Source organism: Pollachius pollachius, assembly GCF_949987615.1.
Source record: "Pollachius pollachius genome assembly, chromosome: 4".
NCBI lineage: Eukaryota > Metazoa > Chordata > Actinopteri > Gadiformes > Gadidae > Pollachius > Pollachius pollachius.
In genome coordinates, this window is record NC_136937.1 from 1446913 (window position 1) to 1463130 (window position 16218).

At 49.1% G+C, this 16218-nt stretch overlaps 1 protein-coding gene across 1 annotated transcript in view; it reads right to left on the bottom strand.

Moving 5' to 3' along the window:
- Window positions 1-333: 333 nt before the first annotated feature.
- lrp6 (low density lipoprotein receptor-related protein 6) overlaps window positions 334-16218 on the bottom strand; it is a 44999-nt gene continuing 29114 nt past the window's right edge. Inside the window, 10 exon segments of the mRNA XM_079735614.1 lie at window positions 334-4232; window positions 7108-7205; window positions 9321-9457; window positions 9901-10131; window positions 10946-11056; window positions 11652-11888; window positions 12251-12376; window positions 13991-14200; window positions 15747-15900; window positions 15903-15939. Of these exon segments, the coding sequence (XP_079591740.1) occupies window positions 3917-4232; window positions 7108-7205; window positions 9321-9457; window positions 9901-10131; window positions 10946-11056; window positions 11652-11888; window positions 12251-12376; window positions 13991-14200; window positions 15747-15900; window positions 15903-15939 (1657 nt within the window). The 3' untranslated portion in view covers window positions 334-3916.

Consider the following 16218-nt stretch of genomic DNA (forward strand, 5'->3'; position numbering starts at 1 on the left):
ATTGTCACTTTACTTTCTCATGTAAGTTAGAACCTCAGCGTTCATAATGAACAATCTCCAATAGCTTCAAAGCAAGAGGATTCATACTAATATTGGATTGTTGTTTTTTCCCTCAACCACTTCTTGGATAAGCATTTTTCTTATATAATATATAAATTATATAATTTCATACAAAATTGGCACTTGTATATAGATATAGTAATGATTGGTGCTCTGTCTACCTCCAGCTACAAGTAGTATATTTTTAACTATAAAAGGTCCCCCCTTCTTTCCCTCAGAATTAGAAAAGCATTCATCTTCATGAGCAGCAAAATGACACAAACAAGATTGAGGTTCACTCACTTGTATTTAAAAAAAAAAAAAAAAGTCAGCATTTCATTTGTTACAACAGCTTATGGTGATATCTGAACAGGCTGTACAGGTCCATTCTTTATATGGCAAGCAGTCAATTGTAGAAAAATAAAACAGACAAAAACAAAGTGGGGGTAATATAGGATGAATTTGAAGAACCAAATGTTGGTCACCTTGTAAAACATCCTTGCAGACTACCATGGTTACAAAATGGATGGATGGCAATATTTCAGAGATTTTCTGTCGCCAAATGTAATCATCACTCCATACAAAGAGAAAAAGTGCTTTTTTACCCATCCCAAATGTGGTCACCTACCGACCAAGGCCATTCCATACATTTTGTTTCACTTTTCTTGACCTTTTTAAAACGTTCCGATTGTATGTATAAAACGTTTTCCAATCCCAGGAATTGGCTGCGGTAGAACAAGTTCAACCGTGAGGCGGGAAAAACAACTTGTTTACCTTAGCTTTCTGCTTTCCATTTAGCTTTTGCTCTTGCTTTTGACAAATCCAATCTTTTAATAACCACATTATGCCTTTATATTCTAAACACAAGCCTTCCCTTTCTCCAAACCCCACACATTACGATTCCAAAAAGACTGCTTCTGCACAATCTTCGGAACACATGTAGTATCCCCCACGTGTGGTAGTGTGTTGTGTGTTGTGTATTGTACCGGAAATAAACAACAAATCAGCTAAAGTACTGTGTAAAGTGCAGTTAGAGGTTGAGAACGTCTCCAGATAAGGTTGTAATGACGTGCTTGGGAGGCACAGGTCATAGGTCATTCAGACACAGCCTTGAGACGTGTACAGATATATGAGGCGACTGATTGTAAAGACTTCGTTGGCTTGTAATGCACTGTTGACAAGGGTGTCTGCTGTAAGGACCGGGACGTCCGCACAAATCCACCGCTTCCACGATTGTAGCTTTGCCATTGGCTCTGAGCACATTACTGTTCACCTACACAGTACGCGCACAAAGTTTGATATTTTGAAGAAAATAACAAAAAACAAAACAAAGAGATGAAACTTGTCTTTTACGATTCAAAAACAGTACGGTCTTTCAAAAGATACATTTGTAGGTAAAAATCGATGATATAGAGCGTTCCAAACATCAGTAAGTATATAGCGGTGTGTATACAAAAACCTTAACCATCAACATATAACCCTTTAAGATTGTCAAAACGATGCTGGTGTATTTTGTTGCGTTTCCCGTTAGTGGCGACGTTTGTGCGATGCCAATGCTACACCGACTTCGAGTCTTGTACCCTGGAGAACCGCGTACCCATTCCGAACCCCCCCCAAAAAATGTAACGATTAAAAACTTCAGAGGAATACTTTGCAACAATCCTCACGCGACAAAACACCTTTGACAACGCAATCGCTTTGTTAAAGAAAAGAAATACATATAAATACATATATTTCATTTATTTTTCGTTGTCGTTGACAGAAGTTGTCGTCGCAAAGCGGCACGATAAAACAGAAAACGGGACACAGCGGTTATTTTGGATTGTTTTGTTTGTTGACGCGAGCAAAGAAAAGGCAAGGCGAAAACGGCGAACGTCAGCACAGGTGATTCGGAGGGGCCCTTTCCCTCCCTTTGGCCCTTTTTCTCGTTTCTTCTTAAAATGAACAACAAGGCCACACGTTTGGGCCCCCTGGTCTCCGAGGCCGAGAGAAGGAGCGCTGATCCGGTTCCTCCTCACGTAAAAGAAGAAAGCGATTTGGCAAGACACGCATCCCGTCGGTGGACCAGAGAGGGCTCAGGTTGTGTTTTATAGAAACGAGCAAACAAGCAGAGAATAGAAACAGAACTGAAAAATAAAAACAGGTTCACTTGGGATATGCTGTTGTGTTTTTTTCCCCACACACCGGACCTGTGTTGAGATTGTCGCCGTACTTTTGTAGTGATTCATTTTTTTTTGTAGAAAAATATAATGAGGCATATAAAAAAGAAAAGAAAATGAAAACAAAAACAAAAAAAAAAGACGGAATGAAAGAAAGTACTGCAAGAACTCAATGGATAGATTTACAATGATTCTCTATATAGCTTATAAATATGTTATCTACACAATATGTGGTACAAAAATACTATAGCATTTAGTGGGCACTGGATTTTTTTCCTTGAAGATAAAAACCATGAAAACCATCGATATGGAGTTGAGATGCTGCTCAGGCACGAGAACTGTTCCGTAAAAACAATAAAACAAAGAAAAGCCAACAGGTGATGAGTTTAGATGTAGTGAGGTTGTTGAACGCAACCCCAACCCGTTCCAGGGTCTATGAACCTTGACCTATGGGCAAGGGGTCTTCTACAGCTGCGGTCAGGCATTGTACTGTTAAAAAATATAATATAAAAACTCCAAACCAAATATGAAGAACATGAAAGGCTACGTTTTGGTTTGAGCGTTTCCACCTGTACGTAAAAAAAAACCGGGCATTGAAGATGTGAGCCATGCAGCGTTGCTATGGATACGGAACGAGTACCTCTTGACTTTGGACTTAGAATACATTGTACACATGTTTATAATCGTCCCTCTGCCATGACATCCGACGCGTAGAGATGAAATAAGCAAATAAATATGTGCCGTAGTGTGACTGCTCTGGATCTGAACTCGATCCAGGAACAAAAATAATAGGCTCAACTCTACAATTCCAAAATAGAAAAAGAAAAAATACAGACAAGTTCCTACAAATCCATTTTTCTAAATTGGAAAAAGTTGTTTAAAATGAAGATACAAATTAGTACCAGTACCACATTCTTTGCCACTGATAACAAGGGGCTTGACAAGTTGTTCCTAACCCATAGTATGGGCTAAGCATTGAAATAATGCTCCTGTACTGACAAAATGGCTGCCATATTGACGAGCAGAGTACTGCAGCACCTGGCAGCCTCCACCAGGAGGAGCCCTGCCGTTGTGTTTAACCGTTAGCTGTGTAGTGTGGTGGGATTTTTTTTTTGGCATTTGCTTTCCGATTGCTCGCGTCTATGTCCATATTCATGTGCTTTTACATGTCCTTCAACCTTGTAGGAAGGTAAAACGTCTTTTCTCCTGGTTTAAGGCAACTTTATATTTGTGACGATTTTATAATAAAACCTTTTTCTTAAAAAATTTACAAATTAATACAAACCTCAATGGCATAATCATCAGTAAAACACTGTATAGAAAATATATAAATATGCTTTTTTTCTCTTTTCAATGTACAAATGTCCCGTCGCGGTTTCTCCGCGAGCCCCCCCATTTCCTCTTTTTCTCCATGTCGCTGAGCGCGACTGTGACGTCATTTCCTTATCGTAATGTACAAGTTCCGGGCTGCACCCCGCCCCCCCCCGACCCCCTTCATCCACCAATCACACTCCTCCTCCTCGCGCCATAGCTCCCATCTCCTCAAAGTAAAAAAAAAAAAAAAAACTCATTCTATACACAAATTGGTATTTACAGTCAGATGGGAGGAGCTTCTGTGAGGGGCGTTCGTGTTGAGGTGGAGCGACAGAGAGAGAGAGAGAGAGAGAGGACAGAGAGAGGAGGAGCAGAGGGGGGGGGGGGGGGGGGGGCGTGGCTTCTCAGGAGGAGTCCGTGCAGGGCGAGGGTGGGGGGGGGTAGAGGTGGTGCGAGTAGCTGCGCTCCGTGAAGGGGGAGGGCGGGCAGCTCTCGCAGTTGTTCTCCTCGGCCGACAGGTACTGGCTGCGCGGCGTGGGCGGCGGCGGCGGGAAGGGCTCCGAGTCGTAGTTGAGGTCGCTGACGTAGCCCTTGGCGCCCGCCGCCCCCGCGCCCGACTTGGGCGGCGCCCGGCGGCCCGGCGTGCAGTCGCTGTCGCACACGTCCGTGCTGCAGGGGGTGGTGGGAGGGGCGAAGTGGCGGTAGGTGTAGGGCCGGTAGCTGGGAGGGGCGAGACACACACACACCCGTGTTGATATTAATATTTAGGTTGTTTAGCGGGCGCTTTGGTCCAAAGCGACTCACGGTCATTCGCACACCGACGGCGGAGTCGGCCACACGCACACCGACGGCCAGCTCGTCCCCTTAAGGTTACGGACCCGTTACGTCCTCGCGGACCCTCCTTGCGTCCACCGCAAGGGCCTGACGCGCGCCTTCCTTGCGTCGTGGCCACGCAGCAGGAAGGGCTGTGATTGGTCCGCTCGCTAAAACCCGACGCAGGACCAAAACGGGTTCGCGACTGCGTTGAAGCGTCCGCCTGGTGACTGCGTTGCATCAGCGTCGAACCACGTCTAAGCCTTTACGGCCAGTTGAACACACATTCACACACACCGACGGCGGAGTCAACCACAGACAGCGACAGCCGGCTCGTCGGGAGCAGTCGGGTCGAGGCGTCTCGCTCAGGGACACCTCGACAGCGATCGAACCGGCAACCTTCCGGTTACAAGTCAAGCCACTCTCCCTCCCTGGGTGACAGCTGTCCAGACAGGACACAGGAACACGTGTTCAGAAGATGCTCTAGCAGCAAGTGTGCAGAAGGATGTGTGCGGAAGAGTGTGGAGCAGATGTCTCAGCGTCGAGAGTTTAGATGTTTTAGAGGCGAGTGTCGAGAAGATGTTTCTGACGTCGAGGGTTGACGAGGTGTTTAGCGTCAAATGCGTAGAAAGACTTTTCCAAAGACGTTAAAGTGTGTACTGAAGGCGCTTCGGCAACCTCCCGTGTGAAGTAGCATGAAATAAACACGGAAATATAAACCGGGGAACGCTGTCATGATAACAGCTTTACATCAACGTCTGTTTGATACCGACCACATGGACCAACTCGGCTGGGGGGGGGGGTTTACCGCCCAACTGATCAAAAGTGAAACGATCAAAAGTTTCTCGTTTGGTTTAGTTTTGCCGGTCCCTGCAGTAGCATAGATTACACCATTAAGAGACCGCGGGAATCATTACGGTCCATCCTGTTCTGCTGGGGGGGGGGGGAGACAGTGGATCGTGGTTCCATCGGGACTTCAAAGACCCATTGTTGCTGTTGTCGCCAGTTGTTCTCGGTGTTTTCGGTTGCGGCGTAGTGAGCGGAACACGAGACAACACTGACCCATCTGGGATCTGGAGTTCTGCCCGGGCGCAGTTTGACTCTCTAAACTCTCTCCCCCCCCCGTTTTTAAGGGCCGAGGATACTTCTGATGAAATCGAAACTTTGCCGTGTTCCCGCAGGCAGTAGTCCGCCTGCTTCTGATCTCTGGGCGGTTTGCTTAATGACGCGCGTCGCGGGTGACACCCCACGCAAACAGTCCCGTGTTGTTGTGGACCCTTCGCCTGCTGTGATGCGTTGTGGGAGACGTTGTTTCGATGTCGGTCGCAACCCAGTCGATTTCAATTTCGTTTTTACATAAACGTTGCTACTTTTTCCCTCTCACAGACTCTCTCCCTCCTCCCGTGTGAAATAACATTTGGTCAAAACTTCACAGGGACGAGACCCCCCCCCCCCTACGCTTTGACGAGCGTAGAGCACGGCATGCATCGCACACACACACACACACACACACACACACACACACACACACACACGGTAAACAAAGGGCCGCGGGTCGGGCCCCTGTATACAGTGAGCAATTGTTATAAGTGTTAACATCTGCCTGTGGAATTCCTCTCAAGTTGCATCCGACCGCCGGGGCCTCCCCGCTGATTACATTCCCGAGCCCCAGCGATAGTGCGCTGGCGGAGCGCTGAGTACACACGGAAAACTCAACAGTTTGCTTCGATTCGTCGCGGCCGAATCGTGCGAGCACGCACACGGAAACGCGTGGAAAAGAAAATGGAAAAGAAAAACTGAACAAATTGGTTTTCGCTCTGTTTGTCTCCACGGTTCGATATTTCATAAGTTGTGTTGTGTGTGCCTGGTGCGTTGTGCGCGCTGGTGAGTGTGTGCAAACAAGCGTGGAAGAGCGAGCGAGAGAAAGTTCGTCTTTGTGTGGGGCCGTGCGTCTGTTTGTGTCCGTGCGTCTGTTTTTATGTCTGCTTAGTGCTTTTAAGTGTATATGTACTTGTAAGTGTGTATATGTGCTTGTAAGTGTGTATATGTGCGTGTCTGTATGCGTGTGCATGTTCACTTCTCTGCCCGCGTGTCTGTGTCTGTGTACTTCTGTTTTGCTGTCTGTGCCTGTGTGCGTACCTGTGTCTGTACCCGTGTGTGCGTGTCTGTACCTGTGTGTGTGTGTGTGTGCACGCGTGCGTGTGTGTGTGCACGCGTGCGTGCGTGTGTGTACCTGTGTGTGTGTGTGTGCGTGCGTGTGTGTACCCGTGTGTGTGTGTGCGTGCGTGTGTCTGTACCCGTGTGTGTGTGTGTGCGTGCGTGCGTCTGTACCCGTGCGTGCGTGTGTGTACCCGTGTGTGTGTGTGCGTGCGTGTGTCTGTACCCGTGTGTGTGTGTGTGCGTGCGTGTGTCTGTACCCGTGTGTGTGTGTGTGCGTGCGTGTGTCTGTACCCGTGTGTGTGTGTGTGTGCGTGCGTGTGTCTGTACCCGTGTGTGTGTGTGTGCGTGCGTGTGTCTGTACCCGTGTGTGTGTGTGTGCGTGCGTGTGTCTGTACCCGTGTGTGTGTGTGTGCGTGCGTGCGTGTGTCTGTACCCGTGTGTGTGTGTGTGCGTGCGTGTGTCTGTACCCGTGTGTGTGTGTGCGTGTGTCTGTACCCGTGTGTGTGTGTGCGTGTGTCTGTACCCGTGTGTGTGTTTGTGCGTGCGTGTGTCTGTACCCGTGTGTGTGTGTGTGCGTGCGTGTGTCTGTACCCATGCGTGTGTGTGTGCGTGCGTGGCCTACCTGTAGGAGCGGTGCGTGGACGGGCTGTTGGAGGAGTAGCCGAACTCGATGGTGTACTGGGAGCGCACCGTGGCAGGGGAGGGGGGGGGGTTCAGGATCTGGGGGGGGGGGGGGGGAGAACAGCCGTTTATCATCCATTCAGTCTCTCAGCCTGGGAGCCAGCGCCGCTTCCATTGATTGATTGATTGATTTAGTCAACCATTTTAATATAAAATATGCACTCTGTCATACATTAAAATACATAAATAGTCAGGGATGACACAATGAACCCAGAAGGCTTGTTTCCACTGCGGGAAACAAGCTACTACTACTCTGAGGAGCTTCACCGGGAAGAACGTGGCATCGGACTCAGTAATCCGAGGCGGCAGCCGACGGAGGATATGAACTGAACGTTGGTATTCTCTGCGTGACTCACGACATCCAGTGTTGCCAGATTGGGCCAGATTTTTCCACCAAATCTGGCCCAATCTGGCAACAGCGCCAACCCCCGTCGTCCGTTGGCCTGTGGAATAATCTAGTGTTGACGGGGCCGCATGTCGTACCAAAAACCGACAAAAAAGTCATGAAAACAGCGGATGAAGAAGAAGAAGAAGGAGGAAGGCAGAGTTGTGGTTTCCTGAAGCAGATTGAGATTGGATCGGACGGGAGCAGCTCCAGCGAGCGGAGAGAACCCGCCCGCCACTATCAACAGTTTACACATGGCTGATGAGGTGTTGGCCCGATAGCTCCCCGTACCAGATGGCAGCGGTGGAGACATGAGGACGCCATCCCAGCGCCGTGCTTCCAGGAAATTATTAGCACGAAAACAAGGGTTGTGGAGTTGGGGGTAAAAACATTACCATGGATGCGAGCTTAGAGAAGCTTAAGACGAAAATCTAAAAAAGACCTTCATGAAAGTTCGAATGGGGACCTGGTGTGGCCTGTTTTTCGCCGCCTTTGAAGCTGATCGGACGCACTAAATGTGTCTCCATCAACGGTGCGATTCCGCCGCCGCTGGAATCACCATCGACTAGTCCTAGCGAGCGAGAGTTCGTGTCTGACGCGTGTTCGTGTCTGACGCATGTTCAGCCGGTCGGGGTTTGGGATCGTCCTTCAGGGGAATTACGGACATCAGGGTTCGAACACGGAGCCACTGCTATCCTGCCCACTACATAGAACAACCACCCCCCTCTTTATCTGGGCCTACTGTGAACCCACTGAACTCGGGGATATAAAGTCTAGAGGTCGGGGTGTTTGACTCCCAACCGAAAGGTTCTGGGTTCGAACTTCGATCCCTGCTATCGGCAGCTTAACCGGTAGGCGCCCTTGTGCGTAAACAATTAATCCCTGCGACTTGCGTTATTTCAAATAACGCAAATTCAAACGTATCGGGCAAGCGTAACACTATAGGACTAATTGTCCTGTGGTGCCAGTTAATCAAAACCACAAGCGCTAAACGACCAAATTGTAAATAATACACAGCCCTTTTCGAATCGGCCGCTGGTTACTGTATTCTCGTACAAAGAATCGCGTTAGTGACAGCATTTCTATATTTATACTAGTACTGCTTCACACACAACGGACTCTTCAACAGTAGTAACCGCCAAGCTTGACCTTTGTAACCATACATGCCTTCGGCCTGCAGTCTTTGTTTTGCTCGGTTTAATTCAATTACATTTTATTTGTACAGCCCTTGCTCACAGCGACAGTCTCAAAGGGCTTGAAAGGCCGTGGATTTATGACACCCCCCCCCCCCCCCAGCCCTATTGCCCCAGAGGGCAGGAAGAAATCCCTTAGTCAGCAAGGAAGAAATGTTGAGAAGGAACGCAGAGTGGGGGATCAATGGGTGCCATTATTAACATTCATACAAGTTGATGTTTAGTTAAACTAGATTAAGTTAACCTTACACTACCAGGTTACTCGACTTCTAATGTAACATCCTCCCTCCATCGCTAACCAGCATCAGTGCGACAACATGTCTCCCCCCGTCTCTATAGTGATGTGTTAGTGTATATATAGAGGAGGGGGGGGGGGGGAACTTTCACTCGTTGGTCTCTTGGGGGAAATTTCCCCCCTTTTAAGCGGGGGGCGGTGACTAATTGTCCTGTAGTGCCAGTTAATCAAAACCACAACTTGTGCACTGGGGGTGATTCAAGTCTAAGTGGTGTTTGGGGACGGTGGCGGAGGACGTGGCCAATAGGACGCGAGGGGGAGGAGGAAGGGGCGGGTCTTACCGGCGGGAAGTAAGTGCCCTTGGTGCTCGAGGAGCTGCTGGACGACGCCCCCGTCACGTGGGCGCGGTCGTACGGCGGCCCGTTGCTCCCGCCCATGATGCTGAGGGAGCCAATCACAGACTTGCCCCTGGACATGCCTGTGGACAGCGAGAGATGACGAAAACAGAGAGGTCAGGGCACAGACGATGAGGTTGTGATACCAAACACTCGATGCTTTCCCACAGTGGTCACGTTCCGAGTGAACATCGGAACCCATTTTAACGTTTGATTCTTGTAGGTCTCGGCGAGGTCTTTCTGAGCCCTGGTCCTTTGGAGAGGGCCAGGGCTCGGGAGAGGGCTTTCATCCTCGATGCCTTTGGTTAGGATGTAAAGTGCTTACCTTCTGATAAATGCATTCATACATCCATGTAAATTCAATTCATTTGAAATTTTGATCATATCCTATGCATTTCATCGTCTCAAGGAGCCCATTTTATGCTGGTAAGGCGAGACACCCTGAGCCTCTAATACCCACTGTCCACCAACGCAAACCCGGTGCGGGTTCAGTGTTGGACCCCACTAAGACAGACCCCCCCCGTACCGGGCAGCGACCCCGTCAGCGAGCTGGGGTGGGGCACGTATCCCAGGGGCACGGAGGAGGGGCCGTGCACCACAAAGTCGTTGGTGACCGTCTCCCCGTCGTCCTTGGTCGCCGGGCAGAGCACGCGCTGGCAGCCGAAGTACACGGCGCCCACCACGAAGAGAGCCAGCACCACGCCCACGATGGTGCTGATGGTGTTGGACGGCTGCAGGGAGGGCTCGTCTGTTGGGTCTGGGGGGGGGAGAAAGGACGGTTAGGGCCGTTATAGTGAGTAGTGAACAGGGTCCATCCATGTGTATCTATCTCTGTCTATGTATGTTTATCTATATCCCTATCTAAGTATCTATCTATATCTATGTATCTCTATCTATGTATCTATCTCTATCTATGTATGTATATCTATATCTCTATCTATGTATGTATACCTACATCTCTATGTATGTATATCTATATCTCTATCTACGTATGTATATCTATATCTCTATCTATGTATCTCTACCTATGTATCTCTATCTATGTATGTATATCTATGTATGTATATCTATATTTCTATCTATATCTCTATCTATGTATCTCTATCTATGTATGTATATTTATGTATCTCTATGTATGTATATCTATGTATGTTTATCTATATCTCTATCTATGTATATCTATGTATGTTTATCTATATCTCTATCTATGTATGTATATCTATATCTCCATCTATGTATGTATATCTATATCTCTATCTATGTATGCATATCTATATCTCTATCTACGTACGTATATCTATATCTCTATCTACATATGTATATCTATATCTCTATCTATGTATCTCTACCTATGTATCTCTATCTATGTATGTATATCTATGTATGTATATCTATATTTCTATCTATATCTCTATCTATGTATGCATATCTATGTATCTCTATGTATGTATATCTATATCTCTATCTTTGTATGTATATCTATGTATCTCTATGTATGTATATCTATATCTCTATCTATGTATGCATATCTATGTATCTCTATGTATGTATATCTATCTATATCTTCTCACAGCAGCCGATCTCATCAGAGTTGTCCGTGCAGTCCATGTTGTGGTCGCATTTCTTGTGTTTGCCGATGCACTGGCCGTTGGTGCAGCTGAACTGGTCGGGCGGGCAGCGGACTGGGGTGGGGGGGCAGAGGGGAGACGCTGGTGTTACAGACTGGATTAAGGAGTCAGTGCGCTGTGTGGAGATTAAATGGAGCTTTTGTTTTGGGGGGGTGAATCTTAATCACGCATACCCTGGGATTCATGCTTTTAATTCCTATTTTGACCGAATACACGCAGTGGACTAGTGGAATACGACACCACAGGAAAACCCTCAATGGACGTTATCACATGTGTTTAAGAGGGCCTGTTTTCCCACCAGACCTAGCTCGCCCATCATACATTGAGGTGGACCATCCCTTTTTGTGATGTCACTAAAGGGCAGATTCCTTAAGCTGCCCAATAAACCCTAAACCTCTTAGCAGAACACGGACCCTTTAATCAAAGAATCGGATCTCAAGAAAAAGTAGATTTCGATTAAATGCATTTTATTACTTTGCCTTTGTTTTCTTTTACTTATCCATTATATTTTGTTATTTTTATTGCATGACGATGTTTCAATGTGAAGCCCCTTTGAGTCTGCCTCGTGTACAAAAAAAATTGCTACATAAATAAAGCTGCCTAAACTAAAGAAACCAACATTTTGAAATCGATTTTTTTTTCCACCGACCTTCGCACTTGTTCTCGTCCGAGTGGTCCTGGCAGTTGAACTCCCCGTTGCAGCGCAGGCTGAGCTCCACGCACTGGCGGCTGTCGCACTGGAACTCGGCCTCCGAGCACACGGGGCAGTTGTCCTCGTCGCTGCGGTCGTCGCACTCGGGGAAGCCGTCGCAGCGCCACGCGTTGGGGATGCAGTCCACCTCGCCCGACGCACACGAGAACTGCTCCGGGGAACAGGTGGGCGGCTCTGTTGGGGGGGGGGGGGGGAGAGAGGGACAGACCCGGCCGATAGACAGAGAGAGACATGGAGAGAGGGACGGAGAGGACAAAAGGATAATCAATTAGGAGACGTGTAGATGATAAATCAAACGTCTGGGTATTTTTAGGCAGTGTGGAACAGAATTTGTAAGAAAATGCGGTCAATTTTCAAATCTTTGTCAATGAACTTGTTTTCGTCATTAGAATTTTCCTGAAGTATTCACGACAGAGATAACCGTTAGAACAGAATCATGTTCGTCAGACTCCGTCGTGTCTCGATCGTGACGCCGTCAGACGGCCCTGGGGCCCTGGGGCCCGGGGCCCAGGGGCCCTGGGGCGCTCCGTTCTTACCGCCGCAGGAGAGCTCGTCCTGCAGCAGCACCAGGTGGACGGGGCAGGAGCACCGCGTGCTGCCGTCGCCCTTCACGATGCAGATGTGGGAGCAGCCGCCGTTCTCCCAGGTGCAGGGGTGCTTACCTGGGGAGGGAGAGGAGGTGAGGGGGGGTGAGAGCCGGCCTGAGGTCCACACATAAAGGGTTTTACCCCCAAAGCAGTCAGGTCTCCTGGAGGAGCCCACCACCCCCGGACAAAAACCTATTTCTAATTGTTGTTGTTGGTACCACACCCTCTTCTGCTACTTATTGTTACTTTCCTATTTTTACCATCTTATTTTCTTATCTGCATTGTTGCCGCTTTCTGGCTGTTGAGGAACCAGGCCCAAGAACGTTACTCTCGTGTACACAATAAGATGTAAATAAAAGCAATTCTGATCCGATTCTGATTCAGGGCGTGAGAGACAGCCGGAGGTCCTGTCTCTCTTTTTGCGGGGGCTCATTCGAGTATGCTATGGTGATAATAAAAATAATTCAAACGGTTTTTGATCTGGCGAACCCCGAGGTTGTGGACATCAAACGGGTGCGTCCCCGTTGTTCTGCTGCCATCGTATCGTCCTGTACTTCAGCAGTAAGCCGGCGGCTGTGTGCAGAGTTTGAAGCTACCCCAACCTACAGCTGAGGGTCAGACTCAGTGGGGAGGGGGTCTGAGGGTATAGTGGGGGTCAGCGCTATAACTCCACCAGAGTCTGACCACCCCCCCGCAGCGTGAAAGTGGTTCATCCTGAGGAGCTGTGAGAGCTCCAAGCATATCGCTCCCTCTTAGTGGAACCCACTGCCCTTTGAGGTTTGGACATTCAAACGCTGATTATAGCGCCACCTAGGGGCGCAGCCTATCCTTTGCAGTCTTCACTCTAGAAGAATTGCCGATTTAAACAACTTTTGACCATGTTTTATCACAGAGAAAATTCTAATATTACTAATGAAAGCAATAGGCTTCCCACCGAATTCGTTATAATCTCCCATAATATATATATATATATTCACTTGCATCACGCCCTTAATGATTCTAAGGTGCTTTACATGTGAGAAAACCCACAAATAAATCCCATACATTATAAAAACGTGTCGTTTTTTGCAAACGCACACACTTAACAACGTGTGGGATTCTTAGTGTATTTCTTTGTGCGGTCGTGCCGGCGTGTGTGTTTGCTTTGCGCGCGTATCTGTGCACGCGTGCGTTCCCGCGACTCGCTGTCCTCGGCCATATCTAGTCTGTGGTTGTGTGTTCACGTGTGATTGGGTGTGTATGTACGAGTGTATGTATGTGTGTGTGCGTGCATGTCCGCGCCCCTCTCGCCTACCCCCTGCCCCTAGACTCACTGTACTCGGCCGTGTCCAGCTCGTGTGTGTGTGTGTGCGCGTGTGCGCTCCGACTCACTGTACTCGGCCATGTCCAGCTCGTGTGTGTGTGTGTGTGTGTGTGTGTGTGTGTGTGTGTGTGTGTGTGTGCGCTCCGACTCACTGTACTCGGCCATGTCCAGCTCGTGTGTGTATGTGTGTGTGTGTGTGTGCGCTCCGACTCACTGTACTCGGCCATGTCCAGCTCGTGTGTGTGTGTGTGTGTGTGTGTGTGTGTGTGTGTGTGTGTGTGTGTGTGTGTGTGTGTGTGTGTGTGTGTGCGTGCGCTCCGACTCACTGTACTCGGCCATGTCCAGCTCGTGTGTGTGTGTGTGTGTGTGCGTGCGCTCCGACTCACTGTACTCGGCCATGTCCAGCTCGTGCACGGCGTGGATGTCGGACAGCGTGACAATGCGGGCCTGGATCTTGGTGCGGCCCTCCCGCGTCCTCTTGTCGATGCGTTCGATCATCTGCTGCTGCCGGTCGATCCAGTAGAGGTGGGGGCCGTACACCGTCAGCCCCACCGGCTGCAGGATGTTGGAGTCCTCGATCACCACGCGGTTGGCACCTTGGGGGGGGGGGGGAGGGTAAAAAAAGGGGAGGAAAAATAAGGGTAGTGGGGGGGGGGAGGGTGTTTGGGGTTAAAATAAGGCTCAGGATTCGAAGGAGCAAAACGAGGAGGGGGGGGGCTTCGGTCAACTGAAGGGGCGTGGTTTAACGGGAGGGGTGAGGGGGGAGGAGGGGGTAGAGAGATATCAGGGCGTGGCCTTGCGGTGGACCCCCTCTCAAACCCTGCAGGATGCGTTGCACATGGGGCCCGGGTGGGTGGGTGATGTCTGTCCCCCCCCCCCCCCCTCCCCAAGGCCCGGTACAGATGGCTCGCATTCCTGCTCTCGGAGCTGGGCACCGGAGAATCGCAGGAATGTGGCGACCCCCCCCGTCCACAAAGCTGCCGTGTGTCAGCACAGATGTGAGGGAAAGGGGGGGGGGGGGGGTTGTTGCTATAGTTCACACATCTGCCCCCCCCCCCCCCCCCCCCCCCCTTACTCCTGAATCTCTCTCGATAGTGTGAACCCCCCCCTCGTGGATTTACACCTTCGGTGGAATGCAGGCGGACAGGATTTGGTTGACGCAGCAGAAAATAAAGAATGACCGAGACAAACTACAGCTGAGTGGCAGGTCTCACAAAGACTTCCAGTATTATGGTATGTCGTACGTCCTGGCACGTAGTACTAGTAGTAAGTACTAGTACTTAGCATTGTGTAGCGTCTTATCCTAGCTATCTTTGTTGTATACGGGGAATGGGTGAACCTAACAAATGCTTCTATGGACATCTTTACTGTACCCACAAAGATATTTTGTTGTTTCTCTTTCTTCCGACAAATGTGCTTATTGTAAGTTGCTTTTGATCAAAGCGTCTGTTGAATGCCATAAATGTAAGTATTAACATACACTTTTGGATTAGGTGGTTTGTCAAAACTGTTTCTAATTAAGAAATACCTTATGAAATACTTTTTGGATAACATTGTCGGGGTCCACGCTGCACTAATAAAAGAAAATAACCTAAAAAAATCTTTTAGCCCGTTAAATTATATATATATATATTTTTTAATTTTTAATATTTTTTATTAGGATTAAAAATAATAATAAAAATTGTTTTTTAAAGGCATTAATATTTTTTTTAACTTTTCTTTTTTAATTCAACCCTCTACAGTTCCTCCTCCCCTCCTCCCCCCCCCTCCTCCTCCTCCCCCTCCCTCCTCCTCCCCCCCTCCTCTTCCTCCTCCACCCTCCCTCCTCCTCCCTCCCCACCGCCTCCCTCCTCCTCCTCCTCCCCCCCTCCTCTTCCTCCTCCTCCCCCCCCTCCTCCCTCCCTCCCTCCCTCCCCCCCTCCTCCCCCTCCCTCCCTCCTTCCTCCCTCCCTCCCTCCTCTTCCTCTCCCCCCCTCCTCCTCCCTCCCCCCTCTTCCTCCTCCTCCTCCTCCCCCCCCCTCCCTCTCTCCTCCCCCTCCCTCCCTCCTCCTCCCTCCACCCTCCCTCCTCCTCCCTCCCCCTCCTCCTCCTCCTCCCCCCCCCCTCCCTCCCCCTCCCTCCCCTCCCCCCTCCTCGACTCACCAGAGAGGTCGCTGCTCTCGATCCTCTTCAGCTCTGAGTCCACCCAGAACAGCTTGGCCAGCTCGTTGTCGATGGCGAGCGCCATGGGCTTCCCCAGGCCGCTGAAGAACAGCACCTCGCGCTCCGTCCCGTCCAGCGCCGCACGCTCAATCTCTTCGGGGAGCTCTCCAGCAGGTTGGTGAAGTACATGTACCTGGAGGGGGGGGGGGTTCCTTTAGATTCAGAATTGCTTTTTTTTTTTACATTCTTATTGTACAAGTAGACACGAGTGCAATTCTTATGCTTGGTACCTCAACCTCAACACATAGCAACAACATTACAAGATAAAGTAAATAGATGTTTAAAAATACATGAAATAAGTCCAAATAAGTAAGAAAAATAAGTAACAGAAAAGTAAAATAATCAAGTGGTAGCTGATTGGCCAAAAAAGTTTTGTTTTTTTTTGTTCGCCTGCTGCAACATTCTGTTCGCC